Source organism: Clytia hemisphaerica, unplaced genomic scaffold, assembly GCF_902728285.1.
Source record: "Clytia hemisphaerica strain Z4C2 unplaced genomic scaffold, Clytia hemisphaerica genome assembly, whole genome shotgun sequence".
Classification (NCBI taxonomy): domain Eukaryota; kingdom Metazoa; phylum Cnidaria; class Hydrozoa; order Leptothecata; family Clytiidae; genus Clytia; species Clytia hemisphaerica.
In genome coordinates this window covers 776,560-799,969 of record NW_027103806.1, presented here as the reverse complement: position 1 = coordinate 799,969, position 23,410 = coordinate 776,560, and the positions used below count along the sequence as shown (strand labels likewise).

The window sequence follows — 23,410 nt, the reverse complement described above, 5'->3', positions numbered from 1 at the left end:
AGTGAGTTTGTTGTTTGTTGGCCGAAATTCAAGGTGAAGTTTCCTAGCTTTACCGCGGGAAATTTTTAAAATGGTAGACAAAGAAGTGGTATTGAAAAAATGAAAACTCAGGCTGTCAGGGACAGGGGAGAATAAAATAGAAAATGGATTCGCCAAACAACGAGATTGAAGCCAAAAGACTTGCAGCAAAAGCAAAGGAATATGCTCGTAATGGAGAATTGGATACTGCACTTTCTTTGTTCAATCAAGCTTATTCTCTTGTTCCATCAGTAAAACTTCAAAATCGAATTGCAAAACTTGAGGCAAGTACACCTTAACCTAACCTGCCTTTATTATAGCTACTTCACTTCGGTCTTCATCATTCTTTAGGGCTGTCCACTTTTAAAGATTAAATTCAAGCTCAAAAGGGGGCTAACTTAAATTTTTTCGGTCATTATATCAAATAGTTTAGACATGGCGCGCTAAAGCAGAAATAAAATATACCGTGAGATTGGGTAACTTGCATCAGTGGAGGCTAACATGCATAGCCCTCAAATGAAAGACCTGGCTGGTCATTAAAATACAACTACGCAGCTCCTCTCGCAGCTCTAGTCTACCATTTTTCTTTTGACTTAACTTTGTATTTTAATGACCAGCTAGGTCTTTCATTTGAGGGCTATGCATGTTAGCCTCCACTGATGCAAGTTACCCAATCTCACGGTAGCTACTCTATTTTACACAAAACCACAAACTAAAAAATATAGACACGGTTCTAAGCTAATATAAAATATAATTTTGACTAAATATTATTAGCTTAGTTGCAATATAACCTCAGTAAAAACATGCTCACTTTTGTCAAAAACTTTTCGTATTCCCAACAAAACAAGGCAATAAAAATATTTTGCAAAGGATCTGGAGACGTCAGTCAAAATTTCAAATTCATTTGCAGAATGTCAAACCAAATTTAATGAAGCCCTATTCCTCAGAAAAAGATGAGGGGTCACTTATCTTTCAACCGTTAGTAGTTTTTCAGATATTAAAAAAAATGGAAAAAACGTATATAATTATAAAAATATAAGTGCCTTTTTACAGTTAGGAACATTTGGCGAGTTCCTGTACGCGGCTGCAATCAAAAAAATCATAACCGCACTCATAAAAAAATTACGTTTGCGTCTTTTTTTACTGTTTTTTGCCTAGACGATATAGCAAACATAGTAATTATAAGCAGACTGTGCCTTTAATTGGCTGTAAAAAATCTTTGCGCCGGTAGAAATTTTTCCAACTTTCAACAATGATAGAACACACCTATTTAAACAAAATTAACCAGCGCATGTCTTATCTTTCTACTTTTTCATTATCAATGAAGCTCTCAAAGTCAAATAGAATTAAGCACATAAGATATTCTTATAATTGCGAAATGTTGTTTGTGCTTTCGCTACGGTGGAGTGCATAACGTAACTCGCGCGGCAACAAACTCGCCTTCTGTTGGCTGATCATATTGGGTGTTTTGGCGTTACCACCCTCGAAGCGGCGGGCGCCTTTATCATTCCGCAACTCTGTCCACCATTTTAAACGAGTTAACAATAGATCCAAAAGGGCGCTCTCATCAAGGAAGATCATCTGCTCTGGTCTCCAGCTTTGGGAACTAGTAATGTTTTCGATTGTTTTATGGAAAATGGTAAGAAACTTAAAGTTTACAAGTGTCACTTAGTTTTTGCTGGCTTATAGAATGGCAGGATCCTGGATGGTTTCCCTAACTGTTTTATGTTTCATCTTTATTTTATTTAGTATTTTCAACACTTTCTCTCCTTGAGGTCAGATCTCTGATCTTCACCATATATATATTCCATTTTGAAGTTTCATTTTTTGAAGATTTCCGTACAAAAACCTCCTGCCATCTTATAACTTCTCCGCCGCACTGAAATCAAAAGTGCTTCACAAAAAAAAAGCCTCACGAGAAGTTTGGGGCAAGTGTGTTTTTCCGTATTGCAAGCCGTAGACGAGGGGTCATCATATCATTAACTTTCCCTTAGCGCTTTCCAGCTGAAACTATTTGATTGAAATAAAGGTTTCTTCAAATTTGGAAAGAAAAAACATTTTAATCTTGTTTTAAAATATTAACGTTGGTTAAAAAATATTGTAAATTTAAAGGAAAAATTTGATTTTAAAAAGTGAATTTTTAACTTCCTGAAAAAACTTCCTTCAAAGGAAATTTATCCAGCTTTCTTTTGCATAAAATTATACAGATATACGTCTTTTCATTCTTTCAAAATTTGAAAATAAGTACTCACAAGGCGCTTTTTCAAACTTCTTGTTCACAGCACAGCAAATTTTTTACCAGGGGATACTAAAATCCAAATGCAATTTTTTTCCTTTAAATTTTCATTTTTTTTAAACAAAGGTTAAAGATACTCAAAAAGATAATAAATTTTTTTATCTTTCCAAATCTGAAAAATATTAAACTCTAATTAAAGAGCTGTTAATAAGAGCCCTGAGGGAAAGTTTATGAGTCGAAATTCTTGACTGACCTCCTTACAGATTATTGGCAAGGGCCAGCAAGGACAATTAAAAATAACAAACTTTTTCCATTTGTTTGGGAAGGTGTTTAAATTTCATCAGAATAGACCAATCTTTTTGACTGGCAAAATACTAGAATCTAATTGGATGCGATAAAATGAGCCGAAGAATTTTTTGCAATCAGGTGTTTGTTGTACCATCATTGGAAGCAAAAAACATCAACTTTATAAGAACAGAAAGAGGCTGTGACTCTGTTGATTTTGAAAAACTTTTAATTTTTCGGAAAATCCTTGTATAAATGCGATTCAAAATAGTTCCAACTGATGTAAGTCTAACATAATAATGTATGCATTTTTTACTGATATTTTGTGAGCATTGAGAGTTTCATCACATTTTCCTTGAAAGCAGTTGAAAGTTTCTTCTCTTAAAAATCTTCACGTCAAGGTGGGACAGCGGGCAGAATATTGTGCTTATTATGTGAAATTTATCTCAATTTTAGAAAAAGACTTTTTATACATTTCATGGAAAGAAGTAGCAACTCAATATGAGTCAAGATGGATATAATATAAGATATGTATAATAAATGATCTATAATATGTTTTAGGAGTACATTACTGAGCTCAATGAAGAAGAAGATGAAGAAGAAGATGAAGACCCTGACATGATTGACATCGGAAAACAATTTTATTTGCATAAAAGTATTGCTAACCAATTGTATGATTACCAAAAAGAAGGTGTTCTTTGGTTCTGGAAACTTTACAATCGTAAACAAGGCGGCATCCTTGGGGATGATATGGGGTAGGCATTTTCGAACCGAATGTTTTAGTACTCTTTTCTGGTTTTTATACCCTCCATTTCAATACAATATTTTCAAATTTGAATGTTTGGTGCTTAGATGAGAAAGGCAGTTACATAGCGTCAGCCCCCCCTGCTGGTTGGGGGGGGTTACACCCTAAATTGTTCCCAAAAGAGGAGAGGGCTGGAAGTACACCACTTTTTTGGGGGGACCTATGTACTCGGGGGAGCTAAAATCTCATCACTTAACGTGGGGGCTAAAATAATTCAGCTTAATAGTTGGCTTCAATTACTCAAATTGAAGCTCATGAATCTGAAAAATTTTCGCCTGCGGAAATTATCTTAAACTTAGAAGTGAACGCAATTTACATTGGAATAACCTTTTTTTACTGGATCAATTTTTTGAAAGTGTCTAGGGTCAAAAGTTCTGGGGGCTAACGAAAAATTCATAAATCTTTGGGGGGACTTAAAATTCAGTGGGGACCTAGTTTTTAAACCCAGGCTGACGCTATGAGTTATTTCAAAACTCAAATTTAGATGTGGCACTTTTTAGAGAGGGGGCTTCAAAAAAGAGGAAATATGACTTCTTTATTATAAGTTCCAAAATGATAGTGGTCTATCTAAAAGATCAAATTATGTCTAGTAACTATGTAATTCTAGCGAGGACTGGCCTTTAGAGAGTATTAGAGGTAATGATGAAACTTTAATTCTTTTCTTTAGACTTGGAAAAACTATTCAAGTCATTTCGTTCATGGCTGGTATGTTTGATGCAGAATTGATAAAGAATGCAATTATTGTTGCCCCTCTTTCCATCCTTGTCAATTGGGAAAAGGAATTTGCGAAATGGTAAATAAATATTTTGATTTCAAAGTTAGTGAGTTTTTAAAAATCTCTTGTCAAAATTTCCATGAACCGATCATTAATGAATTATTTTTTATGTTTTTCTTCAGGGCAGGAGGGATCCGTATCAAACCATTTCATGGAACTGCTAAGAAGCAAAGAATGAAGAACCTTCATAAAATTCAAAATAATGATGGAATATTGATTACTACCTACGGTAATATTATAATTTTAAGGGCTGCGGCATTTCAAATTTTTTTAAATCAATTAAATGAATAATCAATCAATTATTGTCTAAGAGTGCTCCATGATACGTCTTTACAGCCAAATATCAAAATTTATTTTCTTTAAAAAAAATTAAAGCATGCTTTGTATGTATTGTATGTTTTACTTTTAAAGAGAATAAACTTTGTTTATAATTTCTGTTTAATTTCAACTGGATTTTTGTCGTCATAGGTATGGTAGTATCAAATATTAACTCGTTGTGTGTCGACGAAAATGGTGATCCTTTCGAATGGGTATGATGTTTTCAAATTCAGACAAAATCTCTGTAAATTTATTAATCATATCCAAGATATTCCTTACTCCAACTTTGCAATAATATAAAATGGCTAATGATACTCTGCCATGTAATATCAGCATTTTCTTTCGTTTTCTTCGTATATTTTTTGTGAAGGTCAATCATTCTCTTTGTAAATAAAATTCATTTAATTTGAATTTTTCTTGTTTTAGGATTACTTGATTTTGGATGAGGGGCATAAGATCAAGAATGCGACAAAAACGAGCAAATGTGTTCGAAATATTCCATCTAAATATCATTATATCCTAACTGGAACGCCTGTTCAAAATAATCTGGGTGTGAGGAACTCTTAACTTTACTCCATCAAACTGGTTCTTTAAATCTTTGAATCCACAAACTCCACAACTTATTGGCTAAACAAGAGTTCTTTGTAAAATTTCTTTTGTCAAACAGAACAGCCAATTAAGGCTAAACCTTGGTCTTGAATTACTTCTTTTTTTTGCAGGAGATGTGGTCGTTATTTGATTTCACTCAACAAGGACAACTACTGGGAACAAGGAAGACCTTTGATACTGAGTTTCAAAAACCTATTGTTAGGGTATGTGTATGCAGAAGATAATTTGGTGTACAGTACTTGTTTATTGGTGTATCTGTCAAATAAAGTGGTGTAATGTAGATCATTTCATTCTAAATTTTAGAATGTGTTGTGTTTTTTAGTCAAGCTCAAAAATTTTATTCTCATTCTCATTTTGATTACCAGGCTAGAGAGAAAGATGCAAACGAGTACCAGCAACAAGTTGGCAACAAGATCGCTGAAACATTACGTAAACTGATTGCACCATATTTTTTGAGGAGAACAAAAGCTGAAGTGTTCAACCTTAACAAACTTGATGATGAACCATCTACTGAAGCTAATAAAGAAAATGTTGATCACACTGATGGCAAAAAGAAGAAACAGCCAAAGTAAGAAATCACCGTCAACATGGCTAAAGTTTTAATCCCAAAATTAGAGTGTTTGAAAATTGAAGGTTTCTTGAACATATTTCAGTTTTGAGGGGATGTACTCTTACTTATCAGAAAATAATTAAGCCTCCACGAAAGATGTTTGAGGATAGTTTATTCTACACACTTACTTTTGAGCAGCTTTTAGAGAAAGACGGTGCCATCAAATTTCACCATAAAAATCTTCAGTTGTTAGCAATAGAACTTTTCAAATGTAAGAATAACATATCAGATCTAATTAAAGAAATTTCAAACACGATGAAAATATCTCAAAGTAAGTCGCAAAACGCCTTACTTCAGATCAAGAGAAATAAACTCTGTCTTTCACGGTTCAGAGTCACTTTCATTTTTAGGGCCAAAAGTTTGGGAATTAATTCCGGATGAGTATAGAGATATAGTTGATCTTAGTATTCCAGGGGGGGGGGTCAGTACTAAAATGTAAGAATTACATGAGTACTAAAAGGATTTTCGCTAATTTTTGACATACCCCCACCTATTTTTCGAAAATGTTATTTTAGTACACATGTACTAAAATTATTTTGAGCAATTTAACATAGATACCACCCTTTTTTTGCCCTTTTACGGCTTTAAATTTCCCAAAATGGGGTCATTGTTACAAACCTAGTCGAATTTAGTGCATCAATCTGCAAAATAATATAATTTTATTACTAAACTGTGCTGAACTGTACATAAAGATATTTTTAGAAAATATTTAAAAAATTGGAAAAAAATCTGAAAGATTTCTGAAGATTTTTTCGAAAATTCCTGGAAAAAAAAATCTTTTTCCAAAATTGTTAAAAAAATGCTCCATTTTGGCTGATTTTAAAACAAAATACTAAGATTTTGCAAAAATTTCTTTAAGGGACCACCCTTTTTGGTATTTTAGTACACATGGTACTAAAATTATTTTTGAGCTTTTTTGCAGTACCACCACGTCACTAAATGTCATGATGTCTGAGATTTAATTACCGACCCCCCCCCTGAGTATTTTCAAGGAAAGCAGTGGAGGCGTACATCATGCCCGTGCAGAAACTGCGGGACCTTTATTGACGGTGTCGGCCTTTTGTAATCACCTTACAAATTGTAAAGTAGCGTTGACTTTATTAGCCTTTGTTGCTACCTGTTCGTCAACTTTAAATAAACTATTACTACATACATACTGGATGTGCCAGAGATAAGTTATCCTCTTCGAAGTTGAAACGTAACATATCTTCTGATCTTACGGACCAAAATGATGTCCCAATTTAAGTTCACCTAACCTCTTTCCAATAAAAAAGATTTGATTCTTTCAAATCTGATAGAATTCAAGAAAATTCACTTCAAAGAAGGTGACTTATTTCTGATATATTCCGTACAATTAACATCTTTGTGTGTTTGTTTGTTCTTCAGTATTTTTTGTCATGAAAACCTGGCGAACGATAAGTTAAATCGCGATCTCGTTAATCTCGTTAGAACTTTCATTTCTTTCTTCTTGCTTTTACTTAATGTTTTTACTCATGCTATTCTTAACATAATCTTAGTCAGGATCATCCAAAGACGTCGGGCATTTTTAATGTTTCTGTATACATGACGATAATCTTTTTTAGAGCACCCGAACTTAATACAAGGAAAAACGATTTGATCATTTGGGTTTATCTCTCCAAACTTCAATTGAAATTGTATCAAGGATTTGTCAACTCAGAACGTGTCAAAGAGGTAATAAAGCTTTGTAATGGACTTTTGTTGGTTTTTAAGTATTGGATTCACTTACAATTTAGAATTATGTTGTGAGATAGGCAAGGGGAACCCAAAAAGTATCATTGTTTAAAGGAGCTTTTCCAAGTGAACTAAACGTGGCTCAACAAAATAGCAAGCACAACGGTTAAAATTTTTCATTCAAATTTTTTCATTTCAGTGTTTGGTAACCACAAGAAGTCCTTTGGCTGAATTGAATTTGTTGAAGAAAATATCTGATCATCCACGATTGCAATCAACACTTTCTAAATTGATGACCAGTTCAGCTGAACAACAAACTCGGTAAATACGTAAATAACCTAAACAAAAAGTATTCTCCTAACTAGTAAATGAGAAGTCTGTGGAATGGCTCTTTCTCCACTTTTTCAAATCTGTCTTGATAGATTAGATTTGAGGTATTTGGTTTACATCCAAGAACACGAGGTCGAAATTCTGGCAAAAAACCTTACAAAATATATGATACAAACATGGCGTTCTAAATTCAGAACGCCATGGAAACAAAGAATAATACGAGTCTGAGAAAATATTAAAAACTTTAAGCCCCTTCTGAGCCCTAAGTGAAGAAGCTGAGTGTTTTAGAACAATCTAGGAATATTTAAATGTCTGAGAAAATAAGAACACCCGAGATATAGCGAAAATTTATTGGTAGCCATAAAAACGTCTCTCTATTCTTTCTTCTTCTTCAGTCGTGATTGTGGTTTACCCGACGACCAATCAGATGAAACGTCCTCCAGTTCAATGGAAGAAGAAGCAGTTGATGGGCCACCTGTCGAAAAATTGATTCAAGATTCCGGAAAAATGGTCTTCCTGGCTCAACTTATGAAAAATTTGAAAGCAGAAAAACACAGGACAATCATTTTTAGCCAGTCAAGAAAAATGTTGGATATCATACAGAAGACTTTGCTGAGCATGGTAAATTGAAAATTCGAGTTGTCAATATTTTGCTTTAAGGTGTGAAGACTGCATTCGAAGTTTTCAATATTACAGTCATATGGTATCCGTCGAGGTAAAAGGGGTACACGTTTTTTTTATTAGAACACCTAAATTTTGGCTGAGCCTGGATGTGCTTATTTTTTAGCAATTTTCAGCCTGAAATGTTCTTAGATGCGTTCTTTTTTTCAGACTACTCTAAATCGACAATATCATGCAAAATAAAGAGCACTTAAAATTGGTAAAATCGGACAATATTCGACTCTCGATTTAGAAAATCCATTCCTAAGTTTGTTTAAAACTGCTTGAAAAGAGGGAAAAATTGTAGTTTCTTGTCATTTTTTCAAACTGAGGCTGGGCATGTTCTTACGATGTTCTTACGATGTTCTTAATTTTTCGACGAATTTCAGCCTCAATGTTCTTATAAACTGGGTTCTAATAAAAGAAAAAACGTGTATCGATAAATCGATTTTTACCAGTATTATAAAGAGAGATAATCTAATATATCGAACGGTGAAAAAGAACTTGTTTCAGAGAATTTGATAGAATTGAGGGATTGTTTTCAATGACTTTTTTGGCACGATTTTAGGATCACAAATTGTTACGAATTGACGGTACCATTAGCAACCCATTGGAGCGTGAAAAGATTATCCAACAGTTTCAATCGGATCGTTCCTTCACTGCGATGTTGATGACCACACAGGTTGGTAAACAAAATTGTTCTGGCGACTGCGACGCTCTATTGAATAACTAGTAAATTAACATTAATTACATACCCAAAACAGTACAAACGAGATAAATTATTTATTTGACAAAAGATGACAATAGACCATCAGGATCATTTAAACAACTATTGAGATTTTTGATTTTCTTTTTCAGGTTGGAAGTGTCGGTTTAACGTTGACCAGTGCTGATAGACTTATCATTTGTATGTACCCTTCATAATGAAATTGCCCTTGATAGCCGCCTTTTTTAATCCATACTTTTGCACCGGTTTATAAAAGAAAGAAAATATACTGGTAGCTGGATAGAATTTGACTTAGATTGCGATTTTGAGCTATTCCTGTAATCTTGAGTGGAGTATTATCATGTAAAAATATTTTGAAAAACAATTCTAAAATTAAGATGAAAAGTGGAGAAGAAAAAAATCAATTTTTGTGAATCTCAAATCCTTACGCTAATCACTTTGAAAGATTTTTCAAAAAATATTTATTCAATCAAAAGTGGAAGCAGTAGAAGTTCTTTGTCCAGACTTCAAAATTACACCAATCAGCTCAAAATGAACCCAATTATTGAATAATGGGTACCCTTTTTTGTTTTTAGTTGATCCTAGTTGGAACCCAGGAACTGATGCACAAGCAGTTGATAGGTACGTTGTTAGTTTTTTTTGATAAATTATCAACTGTCAAATATTTTTGAAAGTTGTCACTTTAATGATCCTAGTTTCCGTGTTTCTTACATCGTCTTAGCTTGAGGGAAAACAAAATTTGCTAAGAAAATGACTTTAAAATCTATTATACTGCCAAAAACTGCCTAAAAATAGGGTTTTTTGGACTTTGTGCAAAATCCTGTCATTACTTTTTTCTGATTTTTTGTACAACGATGGAGGGCAAGATTCTCTAAAGAATGGCTGAAGTGGTTTTTCCTGGAAAATTCTTATTCGCCTTAAAAAACGGATTTTCGTATTTTGGGGAAATTCCCTTTAACCAAATAAGAAAATATAGCTTTTCTCAATGTTGACTCATAGTTTTTTTCTGAATTTTTGCACAATGATGCAAAATGACAATACCTAAAATGTGACGAAGGCCGATTTCCAAAAAACATTTCTTTCCGGCCGAATATGCCGGAAAAACTGGTTTTTTGGCATTTTCTCAAGATTTTATCATTAGTTTTTTCTGATTTTTTGCTCAAAGATGCGTATTAACAATGCCCAAAACATGGCCGAGTTCGATTTTTGAGAAAAATTATTTTCCGGTTGAAAATGCCGGAAATCGCCGTGTTTGCAGATTTTCATTGGATTTTTTCCTTATATTCATTTCTATGTTTTTATACACAAAAACATTATTGATAACAATGCTCACCATCAAGCATGATTCAATTGTCAATAAAACTGATTTTTGCGACCAGAACTTTCTATTTATTTTTTCCCTACAACCCTTCCCTCTCCCCCCATCAACAATCAATGATGAATTTATTGCGTTATGCATTTTCGCTAAACGCTATATTTTCTGACTGATTTTTTTTCATTTTTCACCTCGCATTGCTATCTAACTTTCATCATCAGGTAGGTCCATTCAGCATCTAGCTTGTTGTCTATATGTCTACCACTGAGTTAGGCTGCTGGTATCCACTAACGGATTCGTGCTCCTTATAGATTTATATACTACCTGGGATTTTGTAGAGGTCTGTGATTCAGACTACCACCGAGTGTTATACATGTTTGAATGAAGAAGAGAAGCTTTAATTAGGTTTATTTATATATCTCCATTGCCATTGTAAAGCAGGTTTCAACAGGTCTGAGCAGGCAAACGTTTGAAGGTATTACTTTGACTTTATTTGGTATACTTATGTTTTGATTTTAGGGTTTATCGTGTTGGACAAAAGAAAGATGTTGTGATTTATCGATTGATAACGTGTGGCTCGATCGAGGAGAAAATCTATCGAAAACAGATTTTCAAGAATGCAGTCATGAAACAAGCAACTGGATCGTCTAATAACCCTTACAGGTAAAGATCTTGTTTTATTGTATTATTCTGCAGTAAATCGTTGAGGTACTTTTTAAACCCGTTAAGAGAAACAGATATGAAGCTGCAGTAATATTTTAAAATGTCAATCTGAAATTGCTTCGATATCATTTTCTCCTATTTTGACTGTTGTTTTTGCCAAGTTGCTGTTCTTCCTCAAAAAAACTTCTCGTAGTTATCTACAAGCATTGCGTATTCCCAAAGAGAGCTACTTGTTATTATGTTGTTATTTTTCAGACTTTCAGACATCAGGAAACGACTGAAATTAAGTGCTGTTTTCCTGATGATTGATTTTTTTCAAAAAATTGGTTTTCAGTGAACAAGTCAGGTGACTCAGCTAATTTTCTCGAAACCTTTCTTCTCTGTTAAAGATATTTCACGAATCAAGAACTGCGAGAACTTTTCGTTTTGGACGACCCCACCCAATCAACAACACAACAACAATTGAAAGAACTGCACCAGAAACCAACCAACACACAACAGGGCTTCCAGAACCATCTCCAATTTTTGCAAGAACTAGATTGTAAGTTTTGATTACACAAATAAGTGAATCTCTTTTAGATGAACTGCTTATAAGGCGTGAATAATGAGAACATCGTTTTCTTATAGTTGAGCAGATTTTTATAAGAACAATGAGGCTCAAAGCACTAGATAGTAAGAACCGTATATGAACAAGGTGATCCTGAAATCAATGAACTTAAGTTATCAAAGTAGTCAAAACTTGGGAGTAAAAACTTATTTTCAGCCCCTAAGTGCCAAAAAAAAGAATAGTCGAGCCTAAACAAAAATCTACTTATTCTTATCAAACAAATTTATAGTTTTGACTTATTTTTTTCTCAATCAAAGGTATTTACGGTGTCAGTCATCACGATCAATTGTTTTCACAAGAAGCGAGAAACACTCAGACCAATGAGTATGAGGATGCTATCAAAAAGCAGGTATTTGAAAATAATTGGAAAATCTAACCCTTAGATGATACAAAAAGTAAACTAAATGAGATCAAATTGATTTTGAAAATCCATATTTTTTTGTTGATGCTCCTCATTGTTTTTTAATTTTTAATTTATAGAAGTGTATTTCTCAGGTCTATTGACCTCTATGAAACAATCTTACATCTTTACAATTTATAGATCTTATCTTTCCATTCGTTTGTCAATTCTAGTTTGAATTTCCCTACGGACGGTGCATTTACAACATTGGTTGCCAAACTGTTCCAAGTATCAATGCTTCTATAGTAAAGTGAATTCGTTTGGTATCCTTTAATGCCGTCTTCAGCGAAATTCCTCTTTAATTCGAGATTGTGCTTACGTTGAGGTCGATTTCGAAGAACGAGTTTCTGACATAGGGAAGATTTATCATAGACATTAAGATGTCTATATACTTCCACCATGTCCCCGATTTTACGCCGGATCTTGAGGCTGGGTAGGTTCATGACTTGTAAACGTTCTTCATATGAATGGTTTCTATAACCACCGACAAGTCTTGTGGCCCTACGTTGGACACTTTCAATTGCATCAGAGTGTTTGATCAGTCGTGGAGACCAAACAGCTTGCGCATACTCAAGGTGAGGTCTCACAAATGCAATGAAAAGTGTGCGGAGCATCTCGGGAGAAAGGAAGTCGAAGCTTCTATTAATCAATCCAACGATCGAGTTAGCCTTCTTGATCTTAGTGTAGATGTGTTCTTCGAAATTCAATTCACTATCAATAATCACTCCAAGATCCTTCTCTTGATCAACATGTTCTAGGACAAAGCCAGCGATCTCGTAAGGATGTGCATGTTGAATGTTCCAGAATTTCCCTAGTGTCAACACGTGGCACTTGTCAGGATGGAATTTCAACAACCAGTCACCATACCACTTTTCCATTGCCTCGATATCGTGCTGAAGTCTAATTGCATCTTCAGCGTTATTTATTTCTTCAACAAGCTTTGTGTCATCGGCAAAGAGAAACATTTCTGAGTTGGTAACTTCAGCTAGATCATTGATGTAAATAACGAAAAGGAGTGGACCTAAGACACTTCCTTGTGGTACACCACTTTGCACCTGGCATTTCTTAGATAACTTTCCATTGACCTTCACATATTGGTAACGATCGGACAAAAATGCTTTCATCCAACTAAGTACCCTTCCTCTGATACCATACGCTTCGAGTTTTCTTAGTAATCTGCGATGTGGAACGGTGTCAAATGCCTTTGCGAAGTCGAAATAGATTACGTCAACAACCTTATCATTGGATATCGAGTCTGCACATTTGTCTAAGTAGTGAAGTAGTTGTGTCACTGTCGATCGTTTACCCATGAACCCATGTTGTTTGGTTGATAGCAATTTCTCATTCGTGAGGTGTTCCATTATTTGTTTCTTTAGGATTCTTTCCATTACTCTACACGCAACTGATGTTAAACTAACGGGCCTGTAATTTTCTGCAAGGTTTTTTTTCCTTTCTTGTAGATCGGGGACACATGTGCAGTCTTCCAATCATCAGGTAGTTTACTTTCTACGAAGGACTTGGCCATGATAGTATGTAAAGGACCGGCTATGTAAAAGGCCAGCTTTTTCAGCATGACTGGGTGAATCTCATCAGGTCCTAGCGATTTAGCGATTTATTAGGATTCAAATCTTTCAGTTCCTTTTTGATCATGTCGATTGTTAGATCGAATGCTACATCAGTGTCTGTTCGTGATGGAAACTCAGGTAGTGATCCAGCAGGTTCATTCGTAAAAACACTGCAAAACTGATCCTGTAGGATGTAAGCTTTATCCTCATCAGTAAAACGAAGTGATGATTTATCATTTGGATCAAGGAGAAGAGGGGAAATTCCCGTTTTGGTCTTCATTGAGTTCCGGATATGCTTCCAAAACTTCTTAGGGCTTCTTTTTGCTTGACCACAAATTCGTTCTTCTAGTGTTCTTCTTTCTCGTCTGATCTTTCCTGTAACCTTGTTTCTCGCAGTAGCGTAAATAGCTCTATTTCTCTGTTCCGAAGTTGTACCTATTGATCTTATCCATTTGCGATGAAGGCGACGTTTTTCTTTTAAGCTTTGTTGAATATCTTGATCGACCTTTTTTCCGTAGGCATGTTTCCCCTTCGTACGAGGAACGTACCGATTCCTAAGCTCGAATAATTTATCTCGCAACATCTTCCAGCAATCATTTACGTTTGCATTTTCTGCTTTTTGATGGAAACCTGTAACCCAGTCAGAGTTCTCAAGATGTCCTTTCATTGCTTCAAAATCTGCCTTATTGTAGTTATAGTTTTCAATAATGCATTCTGTTTCAAGGTAACATTCGAACGTAAATGATAGAACACTGTGATCACTTTTATGAAGTGGTGAAAGATAGGTTATGTTGCTAGCCTGGCTTTCTTCATTTGTCAGAATCAGGTCAATAATTGATGGCGTATCGGTACCTCTAGCTCTTGTTGGTTCATCGACGTGTTGGTAAAAGAAGGAGTCTCTTAAAGCTTCGAGAAATTGTTCGTCTTCCTTCGTGTCATCGTGAGGAGTTGACCAGTTTCCCCAATTGATATCTTTATAGTTGAAGTCACCGACGATACACTTATGACTGTATTTCTTACTCATTGCTATTTCCTTCAGAAGAAGATTAAGTGCTGTATTGTTTTTTGCTGATGTTGGCGTGTTGGTTGGACTTCGATACATACATCCAAAAAGCAAAGAATCCGCTCCTTTGAGTTTGATTTCCAGCAAGCATACCTCCTGAAATTCACTATTGGGTGTCACTTCGACTACATTTTTGATCGATTTATGTGTCAAAACGATGATTCCACGTCCAACATTATTTAAGGCATTTGTTTCGTAGGGTTCGGAGTAGCCTTCAATGTGGTAGTCTTGTATGAGACGTTCTTTTTTCGAATGTTTCGGTTTTACTTCACAAATTGCAATGATTTCGGGTTGTTCTTTTGAAATCACTTCATTTAGTTCTTTTCTCTTTATTTTAGTTAGTTGGTCTGCATTAGTATATAGTATGTTAAATTGTATTGTTGAATTGTAAAAATTTTTGTTTTGATAAATTTACGTTAACCACTTTTCATTTTTAGTTCATCCTTTAAGTACCTTTCAATTTACTGCTATCGCAATTTTCACAATCCGGTCAAGCCTCGGACCATGTTTGAAGATTAAAAACCACTTTTTGAGAGTGAAGATAAGAGCTGTTTTCTTTTACCTCTTTTTTGTTAAGGTGAACAACGCAGAACGCCGTGTACGTGAAGAGTTCAACGACGTCGATTTCTCGCCACGAAAATATAAACCACGCTCTCATGTATGTGTAATCATTGATCCTCTCACGTGTAAAAGTTGTGAACCCCCTTCCTAACTTTAATGGGTGTCCGTTTCAGAAACCTCGATCGAGTTTTCGATTTCGTCCCCGATCCAATCACCATTTTCCTTATCGGCCCTTTTTACTTCGACCCTATTTGGCGTTATTTTTTTGTCGTTGGCGTTGGCGTAATAAGGGCCGGTGTATGGGGTTTGGAATAAAATTAGAGCTGGGCTGAAAATGGAAAAAAAACTGATTTTTGGCTTAATATGGGCCGGCGTAAAAAGAGCCGATAAGGTACTCCATAAATCGGTTGAAGGTTCTTTGACTCCCTGTTGTTCGGCTCCAAGGGGGATAAGAATTTTCTTTGAATAACCGGGAATTCGAATGACTGAAAAATTCGTTTTTCCGCCAGATTTTCAACTTAACCTTAATGTGATGGATTTTCTGAAGTAACTGAGGTATTAGGGTTCAGTTAAGCGTAATAAACACAAAAAAAATTCGAATAATGAGCTCTTCCAGAAAATATTCATACATGGGGAGTGGAGGATGAAGTGTCCTGGGGTAGTGAAAAATCTACAAAATTTGCCTTGTCCGGGGGTAAACTTGCTCTGTTTAGGGGTAGTTTTGCTCTGTTTGAGGGTAGTTTTGAATATCCAGGGAGTCAACTGATGCTTGTCCGGGGGCTAGACCTGCTGTCCTGGGATCACAAGTCACAATGTCCGGTGGGGAAGGGGGGGGTGGTAAATTTCCAAAAAATGTTATATCCTTCATATTCAGTGTTTTTGCTGGAAAACCCTAATTTAAGTGTGAATAAACGAGAGTGTTTTTTGCTTGAGTTAAGTAAGAAGCAAATCCAAGGGGAACGCCATCTCACTTCGAATAACTGAATTATTCGAGTAAGGGCAGTTTCGAATAACCTGGGGTCTACTGTACTTGTTTTTGTCATAATAATTAAAGAATTCAACAGAATTTTCCATTTTTATAGGATGGTGAGGATACTGAATACATCAAGCTTGGCCGCCCACCGCCATCGCCCGCGACAAATAGAGATATTCAGAACCTTGATATTAGCATGGGAAATTTGAAACTGAAAGATAATGAAAGTGAAGCGAGTTTCACAAGTGAAGGAAGGTGAGAGTTTTCATGATACAAATTATACTGAACCTTGGAATAAGGCTTGAGATTTGTAAATTTCGGACAAAAGTAGCCTAACTGCTTCCGGAATCTGAATCGGAAAATGATTCTTAGAAAAATATGTTCTCTCAAATACATTCCCTTGAGTTGGCTATGTTGCAACGAAGTCTTTTAGAATTCAGCAATGTTTCGTTATTTCCCATTCGTTGTCCACGCCTCATTCTTTTCAAAGCTGCAATTGATAACATCAACTCTTAACATTGTTTTCCTTATGTTTCAGCAACACTCAGAGCTTTGACAGCAGAGTTTTGGATCGATCCTCATTGTCACAAAATCAACAAAGCTCTTACGTAGAAAGCCAAAGCGATAATACATCAATACGGGTAGAGAGCAATGTGACGTCACAAAATGAAACAGGCGAAGAAGCAGCGAACGATAAATCCGTGATTATAGAATCACCATCATCAGGTGAAATTGAAGTTCAACATGAAAAACAAGGATCTCTAACGAACGACACCGTTCCTGAAAACATGGAATCACCAAACGGTAAATCTCTCATGACAGAATCTTCATCAGGAGGAGAAATGGACGAAGAACCTACAACTAACCACGATGTTCCTGAGGAGGTCAGGGACAAAATGGGGAGTCAACATCAAGGTGTGGTTTGTGTAGACGTATCTTACAACCGCTCGAATGCGTCAACGATTCATCCCAAGGAGACAGAGGGGTCTTCCTATGAGGTGACTGACATTGCATGCAGTCCAATGCCTAAACATATTCAACAAGAGGAAGCATCAATGACGAGCGAACGAAGCTCATCGCGTGGTGTGACAAGTGGGACAATGGACTCTTTAGGTGACGAACCTAACAGTTTAGGATCTTTCATTGTTGATGACGAAGCTGAACGATCAGATTCATCCATGATCCAACTGCAACCGAAAATCCTGGAAGATCTGGGTAAAGGTTATCGAACACCTCCTGTATCTCCCGTTGTCTCTTTACTGATGAAAGAAACCAATCGATTGAGCAGAGATGCCAGTACTCCTTTGATGAAAGGGAGATTTTTGTATGGAGATGATATCACCGACAGAATGTTGCCCGACAAACCAACTGTAACACCAAAGAAGACAGTAAAAACTCCTAAGAAAATGACTGAAAGCCCTAAGAAGCAAGTCCAACCATTGTCAACGTCTTTCAAAATGCATGCTTCACCAGGGAAACCTGTTTCACCAGCAGACAGACCAATTCACCCAAGGGACGATCATCATGACGCGATTTCAATCCACATCTCAGAGGAATCAAGTGCAAGTCTTTACGAAACCAAAGATACTTCGTGTAGTCCAATCAAAGATCTGGAAGGATCTATCGAAGCAGATTCCAAGATTGAACAAGAATCAAGTGACGGATCTAGTAGTGTAAGTGAACGAAGTGAAAATGAAACTGATTCTGAGATCTCGGAAAGCGAACAATCAAACAATACGACCCAAGAAACAGCTACTGATGTATCTCATAATGTATTGGAAGTTAAAGAGAAGAGTATTATCCAATCAGTGTCCGAATCGTTCGGTCGTGGAAGGATTATTCCCTCGCCGCCAATGATGTTCGATTCACCACCACGTGACCAAGAAAACAAAATTACCGAAGATGCAGAATCACCGAAGGACACTACCGCAAACACGTCTACCAACTTTGCAAACCTTTCAAACCAAAGTGAAACATTAGAGCAAACAGGTCCAATGAATTATACGCATGTCGGCAATAGTCCTTCCTCTAAACGTCGCAGTAAAGCTTCCACTTTTTTTGACAACTCAACGACGTCAGATGATCAATCTGCTTACGAGATCAAGATCGAATTAGGTGAATCACAATTTGCAGATACTCAACCCATCGATGTATCGGTGTATGAGACCGATGAGTCTTTCAAAAAAAATTCATCCATTCATTCCCGTGTGTCAGTCGTTCTTGAAAACTCCACACCACAAGATGCAATGGATGCCAACACCACAGAGGATAGTGAAGCCAGCTTCGATTTGGATCGATTGAATCGAAGAAAAGAGCAATCGGATGGTATCGAAGAACGATCGGTGATTAAAGATAGCTTCGATGAAAACGAGCAAGTTGACTTGCTGAGCCAAACAATCGATAATATGAAGATCAAAGAAACGGCAATTCAAGGTATGTAGATTTTCTTCATCCTTTATCGAATCGTGTTCAGTGTTTGTATCCTATAATTTCTTTTTCTCACTGAAGCAAACGCTGTATAGAAATGCCATAATGAGAACGAAGTTTCTTAGAGCAAGACATCTAACGATATTTAACCTCGCATAAAGAAAAGTTGAAAAAAGTGAAGGAAAGGTCAAAATGAAAGTATTTCGTTTCTTAAAAGTCTCAAAGCCCGAAACCTACACAATTAAAATTACAAACAAGCGCCTGTCTCTTAGCGTATTAGAATATAGGATGTGTTTTTTGGGTAATACTAAAACACACAACCACCCACAACGAGCCACAACCACCCACGAGCCACAACCACCTACAACGAGCCACAACCACCCACAACGAGCCACAACCAGCCAGAAAAAAAGCACAACCAGCCACAACCAGCCAGAAAAAAGCACAACCAGCCACAACCAGCCAAAAAAGGCCCCAACCAGCCAGAAAAAGGCACAACCACTCACAACCAGCCAGAAAAAGGCACAACCCACCACAACCAGCCAGAAAATGGCACAACCAGCCAGAAAAAAGCACAACCACCCACAACCACCACAACCAGCCAGAAAAACAACCACCACAACCAAGCCAAAACCAGCCACAACCAGCCCAAAAAGCACAACCACCCACAACCAGCCAGAAAAAGGCACAACCACCCACAACCAGCCAGAAAAAGGCAAAACGACCCACAACCAGCCAGAAAAAGGCACAACCAGCCACAACCAGCCAGAAAATGGCACAACCACCCACAACCAGCCAGAAAAAGGCACAACCAGCCACAACCAGCCAGAAAATGGCACAACCAGCCACAACCAGCCAGAAAAACTTTTTTTGATCAAGGGTTGAACCGATTAGGTTTAGAATAGAGCTTTTCAAGCTTCTGTGAAATGTATGGTAATATGAACACAGTAAGGTTATTTGTTTTCAAAAAATGGAAGTCAAAGTGAAATTCACATCCTGATTAGGATAATAATTATGTTCTCTATTTTCTCTATATTCTACGTTTTCGTAAAAATGAGTACTCTTGGGTGCCTAATAAACGTACATGTACATTTATTTTTCCTTGTCAAATTTCCCGCCTGTACGCACCTTATTAGGAAATGTACGTTTATTTATTTTGAAGAATTTTCTCGCCTGGACGTTTATTCCCTACTGGAAAATATTTGTTATTTTTTGCTCAAGTAAGACGTGTAGAAAGGCTGTTAATTACATTCGAACGTATTGTGGGAGATTTCAAATGTTACACGAGTAAATTCGAACGTTTTGCTATAATTTCGAGCGCTTGATTTGAATTCTACTTTTGAAAAATTGGTAGATTTTTCCCTGTACGTTTATTTTAGTCTGTACGTTTATTTATTTTAGCTCTGATTTCTCGCCTGTACGTTTATTTCAGACTGTACGTTTATTAATTCCAATTTTATCCCCCCCCCTGTACGTTTATTTTGGTCTGTACGTTTATTAGGCACCCGAGAGTACTGAAGAACCATGGACATTCAAATATGTTACAAGGCTTCAGTCATTTTGAAGTAGTCCATTAAGATATCATTGGTACATAACTCATTTTTCAACAGCCTAATATAGGTTGAGTGATAAGGTCTAGAAGACTAATTAAGTCTATCGAGGTTGTATTAATTGTTTTAAGAGTGAAATAATACATCTGACATTCATTAAAGTAGAATTGCTATCTTTGTTTTCCATGTCTTCTGGTAGCTTTGAGGTCTTTGTGAGGAAAATGATCTCTTCTATGTTTCGGGTCTGGGTACGATTTTAGTTGTTTTTTATATAGGATCGACGTTAGTGTCGGTGTAGTAGTTTTAATTTATCCTCTATAATTCATTGTTCGTATGTATGTATTTATGTGCTGACACAAATGTAGAACCCAGACCCCGTACATCCCATTATCACAAAATCACCAGATTATAAAGAGAAAAAACAAAACAATCGTACTAAACTAAACTAAAATCGTACCCAGACCCGAAACATAGAAGAGCGAATCCTTTACACCACGAGATCCTTTTTCTCACCAAGACCAGAAGACATGGAAAACAAAGATAGCAATTCTACTCACAAGCATCCAGCGGCGACCTTTTTTTTTGAATATCTGCTGTTCACGTATATTCAACCTAGAAATTTTGATCTGTTGGTCTCAATGCTGGAAAAATCCTACTCCTAGAAATTCACATCTGTTGTTCTTTGATTCCTGAGACCCTAGTTTTGTACCCTGTCCCATAGATCTGCTGTTCTTGGGTTTGTACCCTGTCTAAGTGTTTCAAAAAACTTGTCTTGCTGTTCTTTGTCTGCACCCCTGTCTCACTGTTTCAAAAAATTTGATCTGTTGTCCTTGGGTATACCCCTGTCTCACTGTTTCAAAAAATTTGATATGTTGTCCTTGGGTATACCCCTGTCTCACTGTCTCAAAAAATTGATCTGCTGTTCATGGGCTTGTACTCCTGTCTCAATGTCTAGAAAATATGATCTGCTGTTCTTCAAAAATATTCCGACAGTTTGTACCCTGTCTCATGAAAATAACAAAACGAAACAACAGATGGATAAAATATTCATTATAAAGTTATTGCCTAGAAAAACCTATCTGCTGTTCACCGGTGAGGTCATTACCTAGAAAATGCTATCTGCTGGTCACCGATGACGTCATCTCCTGTAATAGAAGAACAGATGTTTTGAAGTAAATTGACCCTCCTAGAAAATGCTGTTCACTTTTTCATAAAAACCGCCTCCTAGCAAAGAACAGCAGAGACTTCGTAAAAATGGCTCGTCGAATGCTTCTGTCTACTTATCTTAATGACTGTAAGATGTATTCTTCTATGTATGTACTCTTAAAACAATTAATACAACCTCGATAGACTTAATTAGTCTTCTAGACCTTATCACTCAACCTATATTAGGCTGTTGAAAAATGAGTTATGTACCAATGATATCTTAATGGACCACTTCGCACTGAAGCGTTGTAACATATTTGAAAGTCCATGGTTCTTCAGTACTCATTTTTTAGAAAATGTAGAAAATATAGAACATAATTATTATCCTAATCAGGATGTGAATTTCACTTTGACTTCCATTTTTTGAAAACAAATAACCTTACTGTGTTCATATTACCATACATTTCACAGAAGCTTGAACAGCTCTATTCTGAACCTAATCGGTTCAACCCTTAATCAAAAAAAGTTTCTGGCTGGTTGTGGCTGGTTGTGCCGTTTTCTGGCTGGTTGTAGCTGGTTGTGCTTTTTTCTGGCTGGTTGTGGCTGGTTGTGCCTTTTTCTGGCTGGTTGTGGGTGGTTGTGCCTTTTTCTGGCTTGTTGTGGGTGGTTGTGCCTTTTTCTGGCTGGTTGTGGCTGGTTGTGCTTTTTTCTGGCTGGTTGTGGGTGGCTTTGCCTTTTTCTGGCTGGTTGTGTTTTTTTCTGGCTGGTTGTGGCTGGTTGTGCCATTTTCTGGCTGGTTGTGCCATTTTCTGGCTGGTTGTACCATTTTCTGGCTGGTTTTGGCTGGTTGTGGCTGGTTGTGCCATTTTCTGGCTGGTTGTGGCTGGTTGTGCTTTTTTCTGGCTGGTTGTGGCTGGTTGTGCCTTTTTCTGGCTGGTTGTGGCTGGTTGTGCTTTTTTCTGGCTGGTTGTGGCTGGTTGTGCTTTTTTCTGGCTGGTTGTGGCTGGTTGTGGCTCGTTGTGCTTTTTTCTGGCTGGTTGTGGGTGGTTGTGGGTGGTTGTGGCTCGTTGTAGGTGGTTGTGGCTCGTTGTGGGTGGTTGTGGCTCGTTGTGGGTGGTTGTGGCTCGTTGTGGGTGGTTGTGGGTCGTTGTGGGTGGTTGTGTGTTTTAGTATTACCCTGTGTTTTTTAAATGATTTGACAACAAATGTTTTTTCTTTTGGCTTTCAGAACCACAACAACCATCGGACGATTTTGACAACGAAGAGCGTATCAAACTTCTAAACGTCAAATCTCTACTTTTGAAATATATGGGAGATAAAAATATTCCGGAGAAAAAACTAATCAAAATAGTAGACTTGCTTGATGAACTTAATTTGTGATGAAGTTGCTGTTCGTGACATTGACATGTTGGATGTTGTGTTAAATAAAGCTGATTATTTCAAAACCACGTGACATTCCTCGCCGATTACCCACCTACCATGCAAGTGGGTTAATGTCCGTCAAAAGAAATTCCTTTTGTCAATCGCAAGCACGTCGATTACGCAAGATGACATTATCAAAAGGGGCAATAACATTTTGTTGATATTTTCGATTTTTCTATACATTTGTATCATTATTTTGTACTCCAGACATATCTTTGCTACGCTTGAAAACAAATGTTGTAAATGACCTCAAATAATGACGACTTTTAGTCTTTTTACTAAACATTAGTTTGTCTAAATTAGATTAGCTAAGTAGATAAAGTAAGCATGATGCCTAGCCGAGTTCTTTTCCATGAATTTAGCATGACATCTTTTCTGTGTTTTAAAATGTAGGGTTTTGACTGTAAAATGAAAGTAGAAGGAATGTCACTTCTCAGAGAAAGAGGAGATGACTCCATCTTATATGTTTTTAATTAGACTTAATGCATTTCATGGCTTTTGTAGAAATATAAACCGCAACGGTGGTGTGTTTACAAAAACAGAAACGATATTTTCGAGATGTTTGTCGATGCATGTTTGTGATATATAGGGAGTAGAAGGGCTTTTTAGAGACGAACTTCGATATAATATGATATTTTATTATCATTATTTGA

At 36.5% G+C, this 23,410-nt stretch overlaps 2 protein-coding genes across 2 annotated transcripts in view; one reads left to right on the top strand and one right to left on the bottom strand.

Annotated features, from left to right (window-relative positions):
* The window catches only part of LOC136806446 (kinesin-II 85 kDa subunit-like), a 205,037-nt gene that overhangs the window by 102,173 nt on the left and 79,454 nt on the right, over window positions 1–23,410 (bottom strand). The window lies entirely within an intron of this gene.
* On the top strand, window positions 76–23,011 carry LOC136806442 (DNA excision repair protein ERCC-6-like). Its single transcript, XM_067063020.1, has 21 exons — window positions 76–302; window positions 3,101–3,294; window positions 4,012–4,137; window positions 4,242–4,348; window positions 4,588–4,649; window positions 4,864–4,989; window positions 5,157–5,249; window positions 5,412–5,614; window positions 7,240–7,348; window positions 7,548–7,669; window positions 8,074–8,299; window positions 8,907–9,020; window positions 9,197–9,245; window positions 9,641–9,686; window positions 10,900–11,043; window positions 11,433–11,584; window positions 11,908–11,999; window positions 15,256–15,336; window positions 16,322–16,467; window positions 16,751–18,645; window positions 22,564–23,011. Exons 1-21 carry the CDS (start codon window positions 144–146, stop codon window positions 22,713–22,715), a joined length of 4,398 nt encoding a protein of 1,465 aa, XP_066919121.1. The 5' UTR covers window positions 76–143; the 3' UTR covers window positions 22,716–23,011.

Excerpts from the sequence above, each read along its gene's own strand:
- LOC136806442 (XM_067063020.1), top strand. The coding sequence starts at position 144 with ATGGATTCGCCAAACAACGAGATTGAAGCCAAAAGACTTGCAGCAAAA. Across the intron at positions 5,615-7,239 it reads AAAAAGAAGAAACAGCCAAA|AGCACCCGAACTTAATACAA; the intron begins GTAAGAAATCAC and ends AATCTTTTTTAG. Across the intron at positions 12,000-15,255 it reads AGGATGCTATCAAAAAGCAG|GTGAACAACGCAGAACGCCG; the intron begins GTATTTGAAAAT and ends TTTTTTGTTAAG.